Below are 20,562 nucleotides of genomic sequence, written 5' to 3' on the forward strand. Positions count from 1 at the left end.
CTGGTCCCTGGGCCCATAGCATCTGGTCCTGCTGCCCTAAGCAACTGGTCCCAGGATCCTTAACAACTGGTGCCATAGCAACCCGGTCCTAGGGCGCTTAGCAACTGTTCCCAACAAATCCCTTGGCCCTTAGCAACACATCCATAAGAACATAAGAACATAAGAACATAATAATTAGGAACAGGAGTAGGCCATCTAGCCCCTCGAGCCTGCTCCGCCATTCAATAAGATCATGGCTGATCTGGCCATGGATTCAGCTCCACTTACCCGCCCGCTCCCCATAACCCTTAATTCCCTTATTGGTTAAAAATCTAGCTATCTGTGACTTGAATACATTCAATGAGCTAGCCTCAACTGCTTCCTTGGGCAGAAAATTCCACAGATTCACAACCCTCTGGGAGAAGAAATTCCTTCTCAACTCGGTTTTAAATTGGCTCCCCCGTATTTTGAGGCTGTACCCCCTAGTTCTAGTCTCCCCGACCAGTGGAAACAACCTCTCCGCCTCTATCTTGTCTATCCCTTTCATTATTTTAAATGTTTCTATAAGATCCCCCCTCATTCTTCTGAACTCCAACGAGTAAAGACCCAGTCTACTCAATCTATCATCATAAGGTAACCCCCTCATCTCCGGAATCAGCCGAGTGAATCGTCTCTGTACCCCCTCCAAAGCCAGTATATCCTTCCTTAAGTAAGGTGACCAAAACTGTACGCAGTACTCCAGGTGCGGCCTTACCAATATCCTATACAGTTGCAGCAGGACCTCCCTGCATTTGTACTCCATCCCTCTGGAATGAAAACCAACATCCCAACAAGTCACTTGGCCCTTCGCTAACATTTGCTTGGCCCTTAGCAACCGTTCCAACGTCCCTTTTCAACCAGTCCCCTGGCACTTAGCAACCAGTCCTATGGCGTTTAGCAACAGATCCCATGGCCTTTAGCAACCGGTCTCTTGGCCATTAGCAACCGGATCTGTGACACTTAGCAACTGGTTCCCTGACCCTTAGCCACGGATCCCATGGCCCTTAGCAACGGGTCCCCTAGCCCTTAACAATGGGACCCAGCCCTTAGCAATAGTCCCGTGGCCCTTAGCAACCTGTCCCAAGGCCCTTAGCAAGCGGTCCCGTGTCCCTTAGCAACTCGCCCCTTGGCCCTTAGCAACTCGCCCCTTGGCCCTTAGCAATCAGTTTCAAAAGTCCATTGGCTCTTAGAAACCAGACCCAACTGATTGCACGGCCCTTAGCAACCGGTCTCATGGCCCTTAGCCACCGGTTCCATGGTCCTTGGCTCCTGTGGCCCTTGGCAACCAGATCCAGGGCCCTTAGCAATGGCTTCCATGACCCAAAGCACTGGTCCCATGGCCCTCAACATCTGCTCCCATGGACCTTAGCAACTGGTCCCTTGGCCCTTAGCAACGGGTCCCTTGGCCCTTAGCGATTAGTCATTTGGTTCTTAGCAACCAGTTCCAACAAGGACCTTGACCCTTAGAAACCAATCCCATGGCCCTTAGAAACTGATCCCCTAGCCCTTAGAAACCGGTCTCTTTGCCATTAGCAACCGGACCTGTGGCAATTAGCAACTGGTTCCCTGACCTTTAGTCACGGATCCCGTGGCCCTTAGCAATGGATCCCCCACCCCTTAACAACGGGTCACCTAGCCCTTAGCAATGGTCCCGTGGCCCTTAGCAACCGGTCCCAAGGCCCTTAGCAGTCAGTTCCAACAAGTCCATTGGCTCTTAGAAACCAGTCCCAACTGATCCCACGGCCCTTAGCAACTGGTCTCATGGCTCTAAGTCACCGTCTCATGGTCTTTGGCTCCTATGGCCCTTGACAACCGGACCCTGGGCCCTTAGCAATGGGTCCCTTGATCTGAAGCACTGGTCCTATGGCTCTCAGCATTTGGTCCCATGGACCTTAGCAACTGGTCACTTGGCCCTCAGCAACTAGTCCCTTGGTTCTTAGCAACCAGTTCCAACAAGTATCTTGGCCCTTAGAAATCGATCCCATGGCCCTTAGAAACCGATCTCATGGCTCTTGGCAACCGATTCCACGATCCTTAGCAACCAGTCCCACGGCCCTAAGCCACCGGGTCCCATGGCCCTAAGCAGTCAGTCTCAACAAATCCCTTGGCACTTAGCAACCAATTCCAAAAAGTACCTTGGCCCTTAGAAACCGATCCCATGGCCCTTAGAAACCGATCCCATAAGCGCTTAGCAACCGGCCCCACAGCCCTAAGCAACCGGCCCCACAGCCCTAAGCAACCGGCCCCAGCGCCCTCAGAAACCAGGCCCACGTCCCAAGGTAACCTGGCTCTAGGCAACCAGTCCCATAGCACTTGGTACCTGCCCACGGCCCTCGGCAACCGGTCCCTTGGAAACTGGCCCCATAATCCTCAGCAACCGGCCCCACGACACTAAGCAACCAGGCCCTACGACCCTCAACAACCAGGCCCACATCCCTAGGCAACCGGCCCTAGACAACTGGTCCCATGGCCCTCAGCAACCAGCCCCACAGCCCTCAGCCACCAGTCCTTTCTCTCTCAGTCACCAGTGCCCAGGCAGTTAAATAATTTTGTGACTCCTCTTGCCCAGGCTGGATGGGAAGTGGAGCTCTGTTGGGTGAATTGTGACTTTGGAGCTGAATCAAAAACCAGGGACCAGCCACCGCCCTTCTCCCCTTCTCTTGTCCACAACACTGACAGACAGTGGGCGCTCCTTCTCCAGTCTGAGCCATCTTCGAGAAATCCCATCACAAACAGCTGCCAGTCAGGTAGGGACGGCAGGTTCTCTCCCTGAAGCACCTTAGTTAGGTTTTAAGGAAAATTTTCACAAGGATGATGCCAGAACTGCAAGTTTATATCCAGCAGGAAAGAGTGAACAGCCTATCTTTTCTAAAAAAAAAAAGAGCAGATTGAGGGGCGACCTGTTAGAGATCTTAAAGATTATGAAGTGGTTCAATAGGGTAGACTTAGAGTAGATGTGTCTACAAGTGGGGAGAGTCCAAAACTAGAGACCATAAATACAAAGAAAGAACTTGCATTTATTATCATCATCATAGGCAGTCCCTCGGAATCGAAGAAGACTTGCTTCCACTCTTAAAATGAGTTTTTAGGTGGCTGAACAGTCCAATACGAGAGCCACAGACTCTGTCACAGGTGGGACAGATAGTTGTTGAGGGAAGGGGTGAGAGGAATAGGTTTGCCGCACGCTCTTTCCGTTGCCTGCGCTTGATTTCTGCATGCTTCCTTTGGCATTGAGACTCGAGGTGCTCAGCGCCCTCCCGGACGCACTTCCTCCATTTAGGACGGTCTTTGGCCAGGGACTCACAGGTGTCAATGGGGATGTCGCACTTTATCAGGGAGGCCTTGAGGGTGTCCTTGTAAAGCTTCCGTTGCCCACCTTTGGCTCGTTTGCCGTGAAGGAGTTCCAAGTCGAGCACTTGCTTTGGGTGTCTCGTGTCTGGCATGCGAACTGTGTGGCTTGCCCAGCGGAGCTGATCAAGTGTGGTCAGTGCTTCAATGTTGGGGATGTTGGCCTGGTCAAGGAATCTAATGTTGATGCGTCTGTCCTCCCAGGGAATTTGTAGGATCTTGCAGAGGCATCGTTGGTGGTATTTCTCCTGCGACTTGAGGTGTCTACTGTACATGGTCCATATCTCTGAGCCATACAGAAGGGCGGGTATTACTACAGCCCTGTAGACCATGAGCTTGGTGGCAGTTTTGAGGGCCTGGTCTTCAAACACTCTTTTCCTCAGGCGGCCGAAGGCTGCACTGCGCACTGGAAGCGGTGTTGGATCTCGTCATCGATGCCTGATCTTGTTGATAAGAGGCTCCCGAGATATGGGAAGTGGTCCACGGTGTCCAGGTCCGCGCTGTGGATCTTAATGACTGGGGAACAGTGCTGTGTGGCGAGGACAGGCTGGTGGAGGACCTTTGTCTTACGGATTATAATGGGTGACTTTAATATGCACATAGATTGGGCTAGCCAAACTGGAAGCAATACGGTAGAGGAGGATTTCCTGGAGTGCATAAGGGATCGTTTTCTAGACCAATATATCGAGGAACCAACTAGGGGGGAGGCAATCTTAGACTGGATGTTGTGTAATGAGAGAGGATTAATTAGCAATCTCGTTGTGCGAGGCCCCTTGGGAAAGAGTGACCATAATATGGTGGAATTCTGCATTAGGATGGAGAATGAAACAGTTAATTCAGAGACCATGGTCCAGAACTTAAACAAGGGTAACTTTGAAGGTATGAGGCGTGAATTGGCTAGGATAGATTGGCGAATGATACTTAAGGGGTTGACTGTGGATGGGCAATGGCAGACATTTAGACACCGCATGGATGAACTACAACAATTGTACATTCCTGTCTGCCGTAAAAATAAAAAAGGGAAGGTGGCTCAACCGTGGCTGTCAAGGGAAATCAGGGATAGTATTAAAGCCAAGGAAGTGGCATACAAATTGGCCAGAAATAGCAGCGAGCCCGGGGACTGGGAGAAATTTAGAACTCAGCAGAGGAGGACAAAGGGTTTGATTAGGGCAGGGAAAATGGAGTACGAGAAGAAGCTTGCAGGGAACATTAAGACGGATTGCAAAAGTTTCTATAGATATGTAAAGAGAAAAAGGTTAGTAAAGACAAACGTAGGTCCCCTGCAGTCAGAATCAGGGGAAGTCATAACTGGGAACAAAGAAATGGCAGACCAATTGAACAGGTACTTTGGTTCGGTATTCACTAAGGAGGACACAAACAACCTTCCGGATATAAAAGGGGTCAGAGGGTCTAGTAAGGAGGAGGAACTGAGGGAAATCCTTATTAGTCGGGAAATTGTGTTGGGGAAATTGATGGGATTGAAGGCCGATAAATCCCCAGGGCCTGATGGACTGCATCCCAGAGTACTTAAGGAGGTGGCCTTGGAAATAGCGGATGCATTGACAGTCATTTTCCAACATTCCATTGACTCTGGATCAGTTCCTATGGAGTGGAGGGTAGCCAATGTAACCCCACTTTTTAAAAAAGGAGGGAGAGAGAAAACAGGGAATTATAGACTGGTCAGCCTGACCTCAGTAGTGGGTAAAATGATGGAATCAATTATTAAGGATGTCATAGCAGCGCATTTGGAAAAAGGTGACATGATAGGTCCAAGTCAGCATGGATTTGTGAAAGGGAAATCATGCTTGACAAATCTTCTGGAATTTTTTGAGGATATTTCCAGTAGAGTGGACAAGGGAGAACCAGTTGATGTGGTATATTTGGACTTTCAGAAGGCTTTCGACAAGGTCCCACACAAGAGATTAATGTGCAAAGTTAAAGCACATGGGATTGGAGGTAGTGTGCTGACATGACATGGATTGAAAACTGGTTGTCATACAGGAAGCAAAGAGTAGGAGTAAATGGGTACTTTTCAGAATGGCAGGCAGTGACTAGTGGGGTACCGCAAGGTTCTGTGCTGGGGCCTCAGCTGTTTACACTGTACATTAATGATTTAGACGAGGGGATTAAATGTAGTATCTCCAAATTTGCGGATGACACTAGGTTGGGTGGCAGTGTGAGCTGCGAGGAGGATGCTATGAGGCTGCAGAGTGACTTGGATAGGTTAGGTGAGTGGGCAAATGCATGGCAGATGAAGTATAATGTGGATAAATGTGAGGTTATCCACTTTGATGGTAAAAACAGAGAGACAGACTATTATCTGAATGGTGACAGATTAGGAAAAGGAGAGGTGCAACGAGACCTGGGTGTCATGGTACATCAGTCTTTGAAGGTTGGCATGCAGGTACAGCAGGCGGTTAAGAAAGCAAATGGCATGTTGTCCTTCATAGCGAGGTGATTTGAGTACAGGGGCAGGGAGGTGTTGCTACAGTTGTACAGGGCCTTGGTGAGGCCACACCTGGAGTATTGTGTACAGTTTTGGTCTCCTAACTTGAGGAAGGACATTCTTGCTATTGAGGGAGTGCAGCGAAGGTTCACCAGACTGATTCCCGGGATGGTGGGACTGACCTATCAAGAAAGACTGGATCAACTGGGCTTGTATTCACTGGAGTTCAGAAGAATGAGAGGGGACCTCATAGAAACGTTTAAAATGCTGACGGGTTTAGACAGGTTGGATGCAGGAAGAATGTTCCCAATGTTGGGGAAGTCCAGAACCAGGGATCACAGTCTAAGGATAAGGGGTAAGCCATTTAGGACCGAGATGAGGAGAAATTTCTTCACCCAGAGAGTGGTAAACCTGTGGAATTCTCTACCACAGAAAGTAGTTGAGGCCAATTCACTAAATATATTCAAAAGGGAGTTAGATAAAGTCCTTACTACTAGGTGGATCAAGGGGTATGGCGAGAAAGCAGGAATGGGGTACTGAATTTGCATGTTCAGCCATGAACTCATTGAATGGTGGTGCAGGCTAGAAGGGCCGAATGGCCTACTCCTGCACCTATTTTCTATGTTTCTATGTTTAGCTTAAGGTCCATGCTTTCGTACACCTCAGTAAATAAGTCGACTATGTCCTGGAGTTCAGCCTCTGTATGTGCGCAGACGCAGGCGTCGTCTGCGTACTGTAGTTTGATAACAGAGGTTGGGGTGGTCTTGGACCTGGCTTGGAGATGGCGAAGGTTGAACAGGTTCTCACTGGTTCTGTATTTAGTTCCACTCCAGCAGGGAGCTTGTTGGTTGTGAGGTGGAGCATGTGGGCGAGGAAGATTGAGAAGAGGGTTGAGATGATGATGCAGCCTGTTTGACCTCGGTCCAGACGTGGATTGGGTCTATAATGGATCCATTGGTAAGGATCACAGCCTGCATGTCGTCGTGGAGCAGGCGGAGGATGGTGACGAACTTTTGGGGGCATCCGAAACGGAGGAGGACGCTCCATAGACCCTTGCGGTTGACAGTGTCAAAGGCCTTAGTAAGGTCGAAGAAGACATGTATCGGAGCTGGCGCTATTCCCTGCATTTTTCCTGTAAGACCCCAATACTGCACGACTGAAATACTTGCTTTTTGAAATGTAGTCACTGTTATAATATAGGAACTAATAATTTATGGTAGTTACTAAATCCAATAGGGAATCCAGGATGAATTTCTTTACCCAGAGAGTGGTGAGAATGTGGATCTTCCTGTTACAGGGAGTGGTTGAGGCGAATAGCATAGATGGATTTAAGGGGAAGCTATATAAACAGATGGAGGAGAAAGCAATAGAAGGATATGTTGATGGGTTTAGATGAAGATGGGTGGAAGGAGGCCCGTGAGGAGCATAAACACCGGCACAGACCTGCTGGGCCGAATGGCCTGTTTCTGTGCTGTTCATTGTATGTGAGCAGATATCATGAGTGTTGTTGCTTGTGCAGCCACCAGATTTATTCAGCTCAATTACACAACTTGTCATGGTGGCACAACGTCTGGGTTACTAGTCCTGGACCAGAACCAGTCCTTCCTGTACCTGGAGGGCCATCGGAGAGGCCCCCATTATCACAACACTGCAAATCCTTTCAGCCAGGGGCGGTGCCTTCAAATTCTGACCGGTGCCAGAATCATACAGCAGAGTGTGAAGGATGATCCTTTATTAGCAGGGATAAGCGCCAGCCCCTATACATGGCCTTCTTCGACCTTACAGAGGCCTTTGACACTGTCAACCGCGAGGGTCTATGGAACATCCTTCTCCGGTTCGGATGCCCCCAAAAGTTCGTCACCATCCTCCGCCTGCTCCACGACGACATGCAGGCCGTGATCCTTACCTACGGATTCATCACAGACTCAATCCACGTCCGGACTGGGGTCAAACAGGGTTGCGTCATCATCCCAACCCTCTTCTCAATCTTCCTCGCCAACATGCTCCATCTCACAGCCAATAAGCTCCCCGCTGGAGTGGAACTAAGCTACAGAACCAGTGGGAACCTGTTCAACCTTCGCCATCTCCAGTAGGAGGCCATTCGGCCCATTGTGTCTGTGCTGGCTCTTTAAAAGAGCTCTACAATTAATCCCTCTCTCCCTGCTCTTACCTCAAGGCCCTGTAATTATTTCCTTCAGTTATTTATCCAATTTGCTTTTGAAAGTTCTCTCCATCTCCATCTATGGTTCTTCTGCCAATGATCTTAAATCTGTGTCCACTGGTTACTGACCCTCCTGCCACCGACAACATTTTCTCCCGATCTTCTCTATCAGTACCTCTAGAAAGCTGATGGTCGTCTCTGGATTTATCAGCTCTCTTTTCACCCCCTGCCCTGTATTCCTCGGCAATACTTCAGAGAACCCAAACTGTGGTGGGCAGTTGCAGAGTGGGCATTGGATCGGGTGTCTCCAATGCCACCAGTCTTCTACTGCCCCTGTCCCCATAGTGCTGAGATATGGGTTCCACCAGCGTCCAACACCCTTTGGCACGCCAAACCAAGTGACCCCTTTCTGGCTCATGTTATTGTTCAAAGATTGATCCTGGGAACCTATTGCAGGTATCCAAATCAAAGGATTCCATCTATCAGCGTAAGCAATAGGTCATTTGACCCCTCGAGCCTCCTCCGCCAGTCAATAAGATCATGGCTGATCTGATCATGGACTCAGCTCCACTTCCATGCCCGCTTCCCATAACTCTTTACTCCCTTATCGTTCAAAAATCTGTTTACCTCCGCCTTAAATATATTCAATCACCCAGCCTCCACAGCTCTCTGAGGCAGCAAATTCCACAGATTTACAACCCTCTGAGGGAAGAAATTTCTCCTCATCTCAGTTTTAAATGGGTGGCCCCTTATTCTAAGACTATGTTCCCTAGTTTTAGTTTATCCTATGAGTGGAAATATCCTCTCTGCATCCATCTTGTCGAGCCCCCCTCATTATCTTATAAGTTTCAATGAGATCACTTCTCATTCTTCTGTGTATAGGCCCAACCTCATCAACCTATCCTCATAAGTCAAGCCCCCTCTCCGGAATCAACCTAGTGAACCTTCTCTGAACAGCCTCCAATGCAAATATATCCTTCCTTAAATACGGAAACCAAAACTGCACGCAGTACTCCAGGTGTGGTCTCACCAATACCCTGTACAGTTGTAGCAGGACTTCTCTGCTTTTATACTCTATACCCCTTGCAATAAAGGCCAACATTCCATTTGCCTTCCTTATTACTTGCTGAACCTGCATACTAATTTTTTGTGTTTCATGCACAAGGACCTCCAGGTCTCTGTACTGCAACACTTTGCAATTTTTCTCCATTTAAATTATAATTTGCTTTTCTATTATTTCTGCCAAAGTGGATAACCTCACATTTTCCCACATTATTCTCCATCTACCAAATTTTTGCCCACTCACTTAGCCTGTTTATAACCCGTTGCAGATTTTTTGTGTCCTCCTCTCAATTTGCTTTCACAACCATCTTTGTATCATCAGCAAATTTGGCTACATTACAGTCTGTCCCTTCATCCAGTGATCTGTCGAGTATTGAGGAGAAGGGCTGGAATTTTTGCTGGTAATGCAAATGGTTGCTCCTTTGATAACTATAGACTGAATCGAGTGGCCTGGATTGTGGTCCCAGGTGGCTCATGAACATGTGAGGATTTGCATCAGCAAAAAAGGCTCGCTGTCCGTACGCACAAGGAAACAAATCAACTCCAACTACTTGCACTTATCTGATACATTTCAATATCATTCCCAGCTCTGTTCACTGGCTCCCCATTCTCTCTCCTCTGAGTCAGGACGCTTCATCCCATAATCCAGGCCCACACACCGGTGCCAGTACTGAGGGTGTGCAGCTCTGTCAGAGGCAGAAGTATACAATAAGTACAACAACTTGCATTTATATAGCACCTTTAACATTTGGAGAAAGTTGGGGAGAGGGATGGAGTCAAAGGTGCCTTTCACAGGAGTATTATGAAATAAAAAATGTGACACCGAATGGCATTAGTAGAAATTAGTGCAGGTGACCAAAAGCTTGTAGGTTTTAACGAGCGTCTTGAAGGAGGAAAGAGAGGTGGAGAGGTTTTGGCAGGGAGTTCCCGAGCTTGTGGCCTAGGCAACAGAAGGTACGGCCACCAATGGTTGAGCAATTATAATCAGGGATGCTCAAGAGGGCAGAATTAGAGGAGAACAGACATCTCGGGGGATTGTGGGGCTGGAGGAGATTACAGAGATAGGAAGGGGCGAGGCCATGCAGAGATTTGAAAATAAGGATGAGAATTTTGAAATTGAGGCGTTGCTTAACCGGAAGCCAATGTAGGTCAGCGAGAACGGGACTTGGTGCAAGTTAGGACACGGACAGCCAAGTTTTGGATTGCCTCTAGTTGACGTAGGGTAGAATGTGGGAGGCCAGCCAGGAGTGCATTGGAATAGTCATCCCAAAGCAAGCGCTCTTCTCGGAATTCCTTCACGGCAAACAAGCCAAAGGTGGGCAGAGAAAACATTACAAGGACACCTTCAAAGCCCCCCTGATAAAGTGTAACATCCCCACTGACATCTGGGAGTCCCTAGCCAAAGACTGCCCTAAGTGGAGGAAGTGCATCCGAGAGGGCACTGAGCACCTCGGTCTCATCGCCGAGAGCATGCAGCAATCAAGCGCAGGCAGTGGAAAGAGCGTGCGGCAAACCTGTCCCACCCTCCCTTACCCTCAACGACTATCTGTCCAACCTGTGACAGGGACTGTGGCTCTCGTATTGGACTGTTCAGCCACCTAAGGGCTCAGTTTAAGAGTGGCAGCAAGTCTTCCTCGATTCCGAGGGACTGCCTATGATGAAGATGATGGAATAGTTAAGTCTAGAAATAACAAAGGTATGGATGAGGGCTTCAGCAGTGGATGAGCTAAGACAAGAGTGTAGACGGGTGATGTAATGGTGGTAGAAATAGGCGGTCTTAGTTATGCTGTGGATGTGTGGTCAAAATCTTTTCTCAGGATATAATATAACACCAACGTTGTGAACAATCTGGTTCAGCCTCAGACAGAAGTTGGGGAGAGGAATGGAGTCAGTGGCTAGGGAACGGAGTTTGTAGTGGGGACCGAAAATAATGGCCTTGTCTTCCCAATATTCAATTGGAGAAAATTTCTGCTCATCCAGAACTGGATGTCGGACAAGCAGTCTGACAATTTAGAGATGGGGAGGGGTTGGGAGAAGTGGTAGTGAATGTCATCAGCATACATGTGTAAACTGACGCTGTGTTTTCGGATGACGTCAAGGGACAACATGTAGATGATAAATAGGAGGAGGCCAAGAATAGATCCTTAGGGGATACCAGAGGTAACGATGCGGGAATGGGAAGAGAAGCCATTGCAGGTCATTCTCGGGCTACGATTAGATAGGTAAGAATGGAACCAGGTGAGTGCAGTCCCACCCAGCTGGATCACGGTGGAGAGGCGTTGAAGAAGGATAGAGTGGTCTACTGTGTCAAAGGCTGCAGACATCATGAAGGACGAGGAGAGATAGTTTGCCTTTGTCACAGTCACAAAGGATGTCATTTGTGACTTTGATGAGAGCCGTTTCGGTAATGTGGCAGATGCGGAAACCGGATTGGAGGGATTCGAGCATGGAATTACGGAAAGATGGACATGGATTTGGGAGGCGATAAAATGTTCAAGGACTTTGGAGAGGAAATGGAGGTTGGAGATGGGGTGGAAGTTTGCAAGGACGGAGGGGTCGAGGGTTGTTTTTTTGAGGACAGAGGTGATGATGGAAGGTTTGAGGGAGAGGGGAACAGTACCTGACGAGAGAGAAGCATTAACAATGTCAGCCAACATGGGAGCCAGAAAAAGAAGTTGGGTGGTCAGCAGTTCAGTGGGAATAGGGTCAAGGGAGCAGGAAGTGGGTGGCATGGACAGGATGAGCTCGGAAAGGTAATGAGGGGAGATTAGAGAGAAACTGGAGAAGGATGTGAGGTCAGGGCTAGGGCGGTGGGGATCCTTAGAGGAAGTTTGGCCTGGTGGACTAGGGGAAGGAAGGGAAGAGGCAGAGGCGGTCAAACTGATGGTCTCAATGTTAGAGACAAAGAAGTCCATGAGCTCCTCACACTCGGAGGTGATGGTGGAGACTGGGGAGAGGGGATTAAAAAGATGGCTAGCAGTGGAGAATAGAAGCCAGGGTTTATCTTTACATTCCAGAATGATTATGGAATAGTGAGCGATTTTGGCAGATGAGAGCAGGACCCGATAGTGCTTTATTTGTCCAGTCAGACCTGGCGGTTAATAGTTAAACCAGTTGTCCGCCATGTCCATTCAAGTCTGCGTCCCTTGGACTTAAGGGAGCGAAGATCAGTGCTGTACCAGAGGGGAAAGGCCAGGGTGAGCGAGAGTCATTGTTTTAACAGGGACTCAGGGACTAGGACATCAAAGGTGGTGATGAGGGTGTGATTGAGCAAATCGGTAGCTGCAGAAATGTCATGGTGAATGGAGGGCCGAAGGCTGGACAATTGAGATTGCATAAATGCAGTTGTAAGAGAGTCGGGAGTTTTTTCCAGGGGCATTCACAGAAGGAGGTAGGGGTGGGAGGGCGGCGGGGGGAGGTGGGGATGTAGGTGAAGAGCGATACGAGGAAGTGGTCAGAGGTGGCCTTGGCTGCAATTGACACGATGGGAGTAGCGAGGCCACGTGAGATGGCAAGGTCGAGGGGCTGGCCGTGAATATGGGTTGGGAAGTTTACATGGAGGGAAAGATTAATGGATGATAGGAGGCTAGTAAACTCAGAGGAGAGAGAGCATAATGAATTGAAATGGAGGTTGAAATCACCGAGGATGAGAAGTCGTTTGGTGCAGAGGCAGTAGTGAAGAAATATCGGTAATAAAATTTTCATGGTACTTGGGTGGGTGGTGGAGAAAGAGAATTTTAAATGAGAGGTGAGAGGGGTGGAATAAGGTGAGATGCTCAAAGGAGGAGAAAGTGTCGGAGGAGTAGGGGGACAGACCAAGGTGTGATTTGGTGATGAAAGCTACACCAACACCACAGCAGACTGAGCGGGGCAAGTGGTGGAAGGTATAGCCAGGCAGGGAGACTTCATTTAAGGGTAAGGTGTCATCGCCCCTCAATCAGGTTTCCTTCAGGGCCATGATGTCGATGTCTTCATCCACGATAAGCTCATGGATGGGAAGGGCCTTGTTCACAAGCGAATGGACGTTCTGGAGGGAGATGTGGAGTGGGTTAGTGATGGTTGCCCCACTGCCTGTGTCCACAGGGTCAGCGCTGCAGGGGGTGGGGGTTGGTGAGTTGGACGGGAGGAGATTGGCAAGATAGGCCTCCAGTGGGCGTGCTGGGCGAGAGAGCAAGATGGGACAGTTGGGGTTGCTGCTCGTAAGGAGGCAGCGCCGATTGCCTCGATGGGCCCTTCGTAGGATGCCAAGAGAGGCACAGAGGGAAGCTGTGGGCTTGTCTAGGAGGGAGTCAAACCTGGGACAGCGGCAGGAGAGTAGGAAGGTTGAAGAGTAATGTCGGATTGGGGTAGGAATTTGGGAGGGCAGAGTCTCCGAGAGGAGAGATGAAAGGAGGCGTAACAACGAGAGAGAACGGTCAGGAAATGATCGAGAGAAATGGAAAGAGGGGGAAAAGTGGAAAACTATTGAATGGCTCGGGTCGAAGAGCCAGCCAAAGTGTGCACGCGAATGGATGGGGTAAAGCTCAGGTTACATAGGCCTGTTTAAATATAGGACTTACAATATTGATGAGTAGGAAACCACCCCACACCTCATGCTGGGTGGAACATTTCAAGTAGACACTTCTTGCCTCGCTCGCAGCCGTGTATTCACCTGGGAAAGGCACAAACCAGAGAAAAAACATAAGTTTCGAATAGATCAAAAATTTGCTAAACCCAGTACATTAGATACCCAAATGTTACAATAAAATGTTACAATATATAATTCACCAACTGTCAGCCCACAGGTACAGACTTAATTGGAACAACAACCTGACCGACTCGAAACGTGGACCATAAATCCAACAAATACTGTTCTTCTGTTTAAATGATTGTCCCTCTATGAGTTCAGTGAGTATAGGCACCGAACTCTGGTCTGCTGATTCCCAGAAGGTTTACAGGATCAGTGCACCTCAGTGTGTAGTTCCCTCCCTCTCTCTCCCTCGGTCGGTGTAGCTCTCTCTCTCTCTCTCTCTCTCCCTCTCTCTCTCTCTCTCTCTCTCTCTCTCTCTCTCTTTCTCCCTCTGTCGGTGTAGCTCTCTCTCTCTCTCTCTCTCTCTCTCTCTGTCTCCCTCCCTCTCTGCCTCAGTTGGTGTAGCTCTCTCTCACTCGCGCTCTCTCTCTCTCTCTCTCTCTCTCTCTCTCTCCCATCTCTCCCTCTCGTTCTCTCCTCTCTCTCTTTTTCTCCCTCTGTCGGTGTAGCTCTCTCTCTCTCTCTCTCTCTCTGTCTCCCTCCCTCTCTGACTCGGTCGGTGTAGCTCTCTCTTACTTGCTCTCTCTCTCTCTCTCTCTCTCTCTCTCCCTCCCTCTCTCTCCCTCTCTCGCTCTGTCTCTCTCTCCTTCTCTCTCTCTCTCTTTCTCACTCCTCTCTCTCTCTCTCTCTCCCTCCTATATCTCCCTCTCGCTGTCTCTCCTCTCTCTCTCTCTCTCCCTCTCGCCCTCAGTCGGTGTAGCTCTCTCTCTCTCTCTCCCTCTCTTTCTCTCTCCCTCACCCTCGGTCGGTGTAGCTCTCTCTCTCCCCCTCGCTCTCTCTCTCTCTCTCTCTCCCTCTCTCTCCCTCTCTCACTCTGTCTCTCTCTCCTCTCTCTCTCTCTCTTTCTCACTCCTCTCTCTCTCTCTCTCTCCCTCCTATCTCTCCCTCTCGCTCTCTCTCCTCTCTCTCTCTCTCTCTCTTTCTCCTTCAGTCGGTGTAGCTCTCTCTCTCTTTCTCTCCTGTCCCTCCCTCTCTCTCTCCCTCTCTCTCTCTCTCTCTCCCCTCTCTCTCGCTCCTCTGTATCTCCTTACTCTCTCGCTCCTCTCTCCTTCCTCTCTCTCCCTCCCTCTCTCTCTCTCTCGGTCGGTGTAGCTCTCTTTCTCTCTCTCACTCTCCCTCGGTTGGTGTAGCTCTCGCTCCATAACTCTCTCTCCCTCAGTCGGTGTAACTCTCTCTGCCTCCCTCGGTCAGTGTAGCTCGCTCTCGCCCCCACTCTCTCTCTCCCTCGCCCTCTCTCTCTCCCTCTCTCCCTCTCTCTCTCTCACTCTCCCTCTCTCCCTAGGTCGGTGTAGCTCTCTCTCCCTCGGTCGGTGTAGCTCTCTCTCTCTCTCTCTCTCTCTATCTCTCTCTCTCTCTCCCTCTCTCTCTCTCACTCTCCATCTCGCCCTCGGTCGGTGTAGCTCTCTCTCTCTTTCCCTCAGTCGGTGTAGCTCTCTCTCTCTCTCTCTCTGGCCAGGTGTAGATAAAGATATAGAGTACATCATCAGTCAGTATACGACATGTCAATTGGTAAGCAAGAAACCACCACCAGTACCATTACAGCCATGGAAATGGCCTCCCAGGGTGTGGCAAAGGCTACATATCGATTTTGCTGAGCTAGAAGGACAACAATTACTCATTGTGATTGATCGGCATTCAAAGTTGGTTGAGATGTTTCCAATGTGGAAAATAACAACAAGTAAAACATTAGAGATTTTACAAAGATTATTATCTTTGTTTGGCCTCCCAGAAGAAATTGTTTCTGATAATGGACCACAATTTCGTTCAGAAGAATTTGCACAGTTCACGAGCAAAAATGGTGTGAAACATACCAGGGTTCCACCATACCACCTCTGCTTCGAATGGTGCAGCAGAGCACACAGTACAAATTGTAAACATGCCCTCATCAGACAGATGTTGGATCCAAATCCAAAGAAACGTTGGACCACAAATTGGCAAATTTTCTAATTGCGTATCATAATTTTCTGATATACATATCGTAATACTCCTCATACAACTACAGGTAAAACACCAGCAGAGTTGTTTCTCAAACGACAGCCACGAACCAGATTCTCGTTGTTAAAATCAAACTTGGCACAATCTGTAGAAGAGAAACAATTAAAACAGAAAGAGAATCATGATAGAGGCAGAGTAAAAGAGAGAAGTGTGAAATTAAATCAGAAGGTGAGAGTGAAGAACCATCACCATAAATGGTTAAATTGGTTACCAGGAAGAGTGGTAAAGATATGTGGTCCTCGCACAAATTTGGTCAAGATGCTTGATCATGGACAGGTTAGGTTTGTTCACATTGATCATATTTTACCTACAGACGTGAAAATAGTTGAAGGTGGGAATGATTCAATTATTTCTGACTCATCAGATAGTTTTGATACAAGTAAAGTACCAGTAGCATATCCTATCCAATGTACTGGAAACAAATCCAAGAGGAAGTCAGAATTTAAGTCTGAGTCCAAGTCAGGCAGACAAATAGTCTGAAGTTAGGGAGAGTTCAAATGGAAATCAAGGGCATCCCTTGGAGGAAAAATTTCCTCAGAATCAGCCTCGAATGAGTTTAAATTTAACACCATGTTTAGAAAGTTCTGTTCAAGAACGAATGTATCCTTTTTGAACGGAAAACGAGTGGTTAAGCTTGATTTGTAAATATGGCAAAATAAGTCCATATCTTTTGTTATGTATAACCATGCAAGTTATGTCTGATGATTATTTTGTTATAATTACTTCTTCATTAAGGAGGGAGAAGTGTAATATATATAGATCCACCTGTGGACTCCTGTGGCACTGCAGCCAGTGTTGTGTACAAATAAAGAGGGAACAGGTCACCTGACTAGAGTTCCAGAGTTTTCTGCCATCTTAAGGCTGTGAGCGTGTTTGTGAGTTGTGATGAAGATATAACACCTAGGTCGGTGTAGCTCTCTCTTTCTCTTTCGGTCGGTGTAGCTCTCTCTCTCCCCCTCGGTCGGTGTAGCTCTCTCTCTCTCTTCCCCTCCCTATCTCTTTCTCTCTATCTATCTCTCTCTCTCTCTTTCTCCCCAGATCAGTGTAGCTCTGCTCTTTCTCTCTCTCTCTCGCTCTCTCTCTCTCTCTCTCTCACTCTCCCTCCCTTGGTCGGTGTAGCTCTTGCTCTTTCTCTCTCTCTCTCTTTCCATCAGTCGGTTTAGCTCGCTCTCTCTCCCTCTCTTTCTCTCTCACTCTATCCCTCGGTCGGTGTAGTTCTCTCTCTCTTTCTCTCTCTCTCTCTCTTTCTCTCTCTCTCTCTCTCTCTCTCTCTCTCTCTCGCTCTCTCCCCCTCGGTCATTGTAGATCTCTCTCTCTCTGTCAGTGTAGCTCTCTCTCTCTTTCTCCCTCTCTCTCTCTCTCGCTCTCTCTCTCTCTTTTTCCCCCTCGGTCAGTGTAGCTCCCTCTGTCTCAGTCGGTGCAGCACTCCCTCTCTCTCTCTCTCCCTTGGTCGGTTTAGCTCTCTCTCTCTCTCTCCCTCGGTCGGTGTAGCTCTCTCTCTCCTCTAGCAGAGGGGAGGAGCAGGAACTGAGGCCATTACAGCACATGCAAATATTGGTACAAAAGGCACTGTCTGCGATCTTGGTGAGCGACACCATTTCTCGCCCAGCATTTACCAGGGAACACAGTTGGGGATTCGAGCAGAATCGGAGTGAGATGGTGTAACTGCGACCGATCACCATGAGTGATTGGCTTGCCCTGGTGTTGCTCTGTGTCTGTGTTACTGGGACTGGTAAGTCAGCACCTTTCAATATTCCCATTCCTGTCTCCTGTGTCAGCCCCTAACCTGTATTTGTAATAGCTCACTGCACTCTGGAATGGTTCCTATAGACTGGAGGGAGGCGAATGTCGTCCCCATCTTTAAAAAAGGTGACAGCGCAGACCCGGGTAACTAAAGAATATAAAATCCAAATACAGTACTGCGGATGCTGGAAATCTGAAATAAAATTAGAAAATGTTGGAAACACTCAGCAGGTCAGGCAGCATCTATTGAGAGAGAAACCGAGTCAATGTTTTAGGTCGATGACCTATCGCCACAACTGGAAGAAATTAGAGATGTAACAGGTTTTTAAGCAAGTGTCGCGGGGAGGGAAAGGGAGGAATGAACAAAAGGGTCTGTGATAGCATGGAAGGCAGGAGAGATTAATTGACAAAAGGTATGATCGTACAAAGCAAAAGGAGATGGTAATGGAACAAGTAAAGAAGCAAAAGATAAGTCTAGAAGAGGTGTCAATGGCAGAATCATCAACAGCTGCCGTGTGGAAAAAATAGGGACAGAGGTTATGATCTGAAATTGTTGAACTTGATGTTGAGTCCAGAAGGCTGTAAAGTGTCCAATAGAAAGACAACGTGCTAGATTTTCCATTATTTGTGCATGCATACCACCCACTTAACGTCCATTTTAACGCTGAATTGAGGTGTAACGCCCAAATATCGCCCATTTAGCCACAAAATAAAAACTGTCCCCCATTTCTCCGAGACTTATCGGCGAGCGTTACTTTCGGCATGTACGTAACGGCGCTAAAAAATAAAACAGCCCGGCCACTTTTTTGGGGCGGAATCATCATAATGGGCGAACCCAACGCCCATAATAGCATCCAGCATCACTTTCGACACGTCATTAACGGCGAGATTCAATAATACCGACCGTCCACATTTTTTTGTCGTAAACATCACATTTGCTGAAACTATCGCCCAGTACATTGCTCAGCGTCACTTTCAGCACCTCGCACACATATCGCCCACAATCTCACTCGCTGAAAAAAACCACTGTGAAAATGTTGAACTGATCTGAACTAATCACAGCAGTGTGGACCTCATTTTGTAAATCGCAGGTCGCTTCATTGAAAAGGCTGCTTCAACTTCGTGTGAGTTTGAATGTACTCTGGAGTTCTTTTCAGGTGATGTAACCATCTGAGCAGACATTTTATCATACTGTGGACGACTGGATTTTACTTTAAGTGTCTTAGTGGGGAAATGTATTGCTTTTGAACAATCGGCATGATACTTATAGTTATTAGAATGGGACCAGCCATTGCTCAGCCTGCCTTGATGATAACGCAGATGCTACAGAGTGCAAATGGCACAACGTCTACTCCACAGCATTATGTGCCCAATCTAAGACGTGCCAGACTGATGAGGAGGACCAGACCATACACCCCCCGCACTTACAGGGAGAAGCGGTCTTACCTTCATCAGGACACAAGTCCACTTAGCGTGGAGTGTACCTAAATGAATGGAGAGCGGAACGGAGAATGAGCCAGTCTGTTCAGTGCCTGTGAAACCCACCAAGCTGTACGGGATCCCGTTAGACAGAGGTGAGGCGGTGGGGTTAGCTGCATAGACAAGGGTGCTTGAGGCACCGGTGTCCAGCAGGTAAGTCCCTTTCACCTTTTCCACCTCCATCTGTACAGTCGGTCTCCCCCACACATCATACTGGTGGACAGGCTGTGCCTGTCCTAGTCACGGTTTTGGTTGGGAGGGGACGAATGGGATTTCGGTACTGGTGGCTACCTTCCCAGCGCCATCTAATATGGCTCGGAGCGCAGTTAAAAAGGTATCAAACGAGTGGGGGGTGGGGACTGGCTTATCTGTCTCGGTCTTTTGAGCAGGGGCTGGAAAATTCTTTCCTGTGCTATTCTTCCAAGGATTTTTACAATCCCTTCTCCAGTGCCCACTCTTTCCGCACCCAAAGCAGGTACGTTTTGTATCGGAGGGGTTGCCCCCCTCGTGGCGCTATTCTCTCTTGTCTTGGTTAGGTCGGATTTCGTGCACCCCTCCCTTTTCTGGGTGCTCTTCTGTCCCTCTGCCGTTTCTGTAAGCTAGGGTCAGCTGCCTAAGCACTCCCTGTTCTGTGGCTTGGGGATCTCTTGGGTCGAACCAGCCTCAGCCTTGGTTCTTATTCTAGGTAAACTGTTAGCTGCTAGGTTTCGGCGCCAGTGTGCTAATTCGTCTGGGTTTAAGTGATCTCTGTCTATGTCCCCACTGCAGGTGCTTTTTTACATCGGCCACAGTCGGTCTGCGAAAGCCTGTGGGGTTTCTCCTGTGAGCTGCACTGTTTACTCTAGAGAAGGGACACCCGTCGTTGCAGCCCATAGCTTCTAAAATGTCTTTCGGGAAGCAGCAAGTGTTTTCTGTCCTATTTTTGCTCTCAGTAGAGAGGGACTGGTACAGTTTGCTGTAGAGATCGGAGAAGCAGCTTTGCCATTTCTGCATCATCGCACCCATTAATATCCCCTGCCTGTTCCATTTCCACAAAGTGAACCGAGGGGTCTCCCTTTGGAGTTAGTTTTCCCAGGTGGCTTATCATAGCCCTAAGCTGGTGGGGAGTGTTGGGGACCGCAAATTGACTTTCCATGGGCCCTTGACCCCTGCCAAGATGGCGGGCCAAACTTCTGTTGCCGGACCAGGCACATCGGCCCTGGTTCTGGCTCTCCCTGTTCTGGCTCGCCTCCCTTTCCTCCCTGCGGCCAAGCCAAGCTGAAACTCAGTGCCACAGGTGGTGGTGGTTCACTATCCCTGTCCGCCCTGCAACTGATTTGCCCCTCCTGCTGCTGAACCGGTGTAGTCACCGGTGCCACAGGTAGTGGCTGGGTAGTTCCTTCGTTCTCTTCCAGGTTTATCTGGGGCATACCCGGGCTTATTAGGCATACCATGCCTTTTGCCTTGGACAGAGCAAGGTTTAAACTTTTAATTTGTTGCTGACAGGGACCGTGGTCTCCCGATTCAAACCCATTAGTGCTA

At 48.6% G+C, this 20,562-nt stretch overlaps 1 protein-coding gene across 1 annotated transcript in view; it reads left to right on the plus strand.

The window, feature by feature from the left end:
- The first annotated feature begins 11,497 nt into the window (after positions 1 to 11,497).
- The window catches only part of LOC139230184 (soluble scavenger receptor cysteine-rich domain-containing protein SSC5D-like), a 45,445-nt gene continuing 36,380 nt past the window's right edge, over positions 11,498 to 20,562 (plus strand). The window contains exon 1 of the mRNA XM_070862025.1: positions 11,498 to 11,618. Coding sequence (XP_070718126.1) covers positions 11,498 to 11,618 — 121 coding nt within the window. The remainder of the gene's footprint in view (positions 11,619 to 20,562) is intronic.

This window comes from Pristiophorus japonicus, chromosome 19 (genome assembly GCF_044704955.1).
Source record: "Pristiophorus japonicus isolate sPriJap1 chromosome 19, sPriJap1.hap1, whole genome shotgun sequence".
Taxonomy (NCBI): domain Eukaryota; kingdom Metazoa; phylum Chordata; class Chondrichthyes; family Pristiophoridae; genus Pristiophorus; species Pristiophorus japonicus.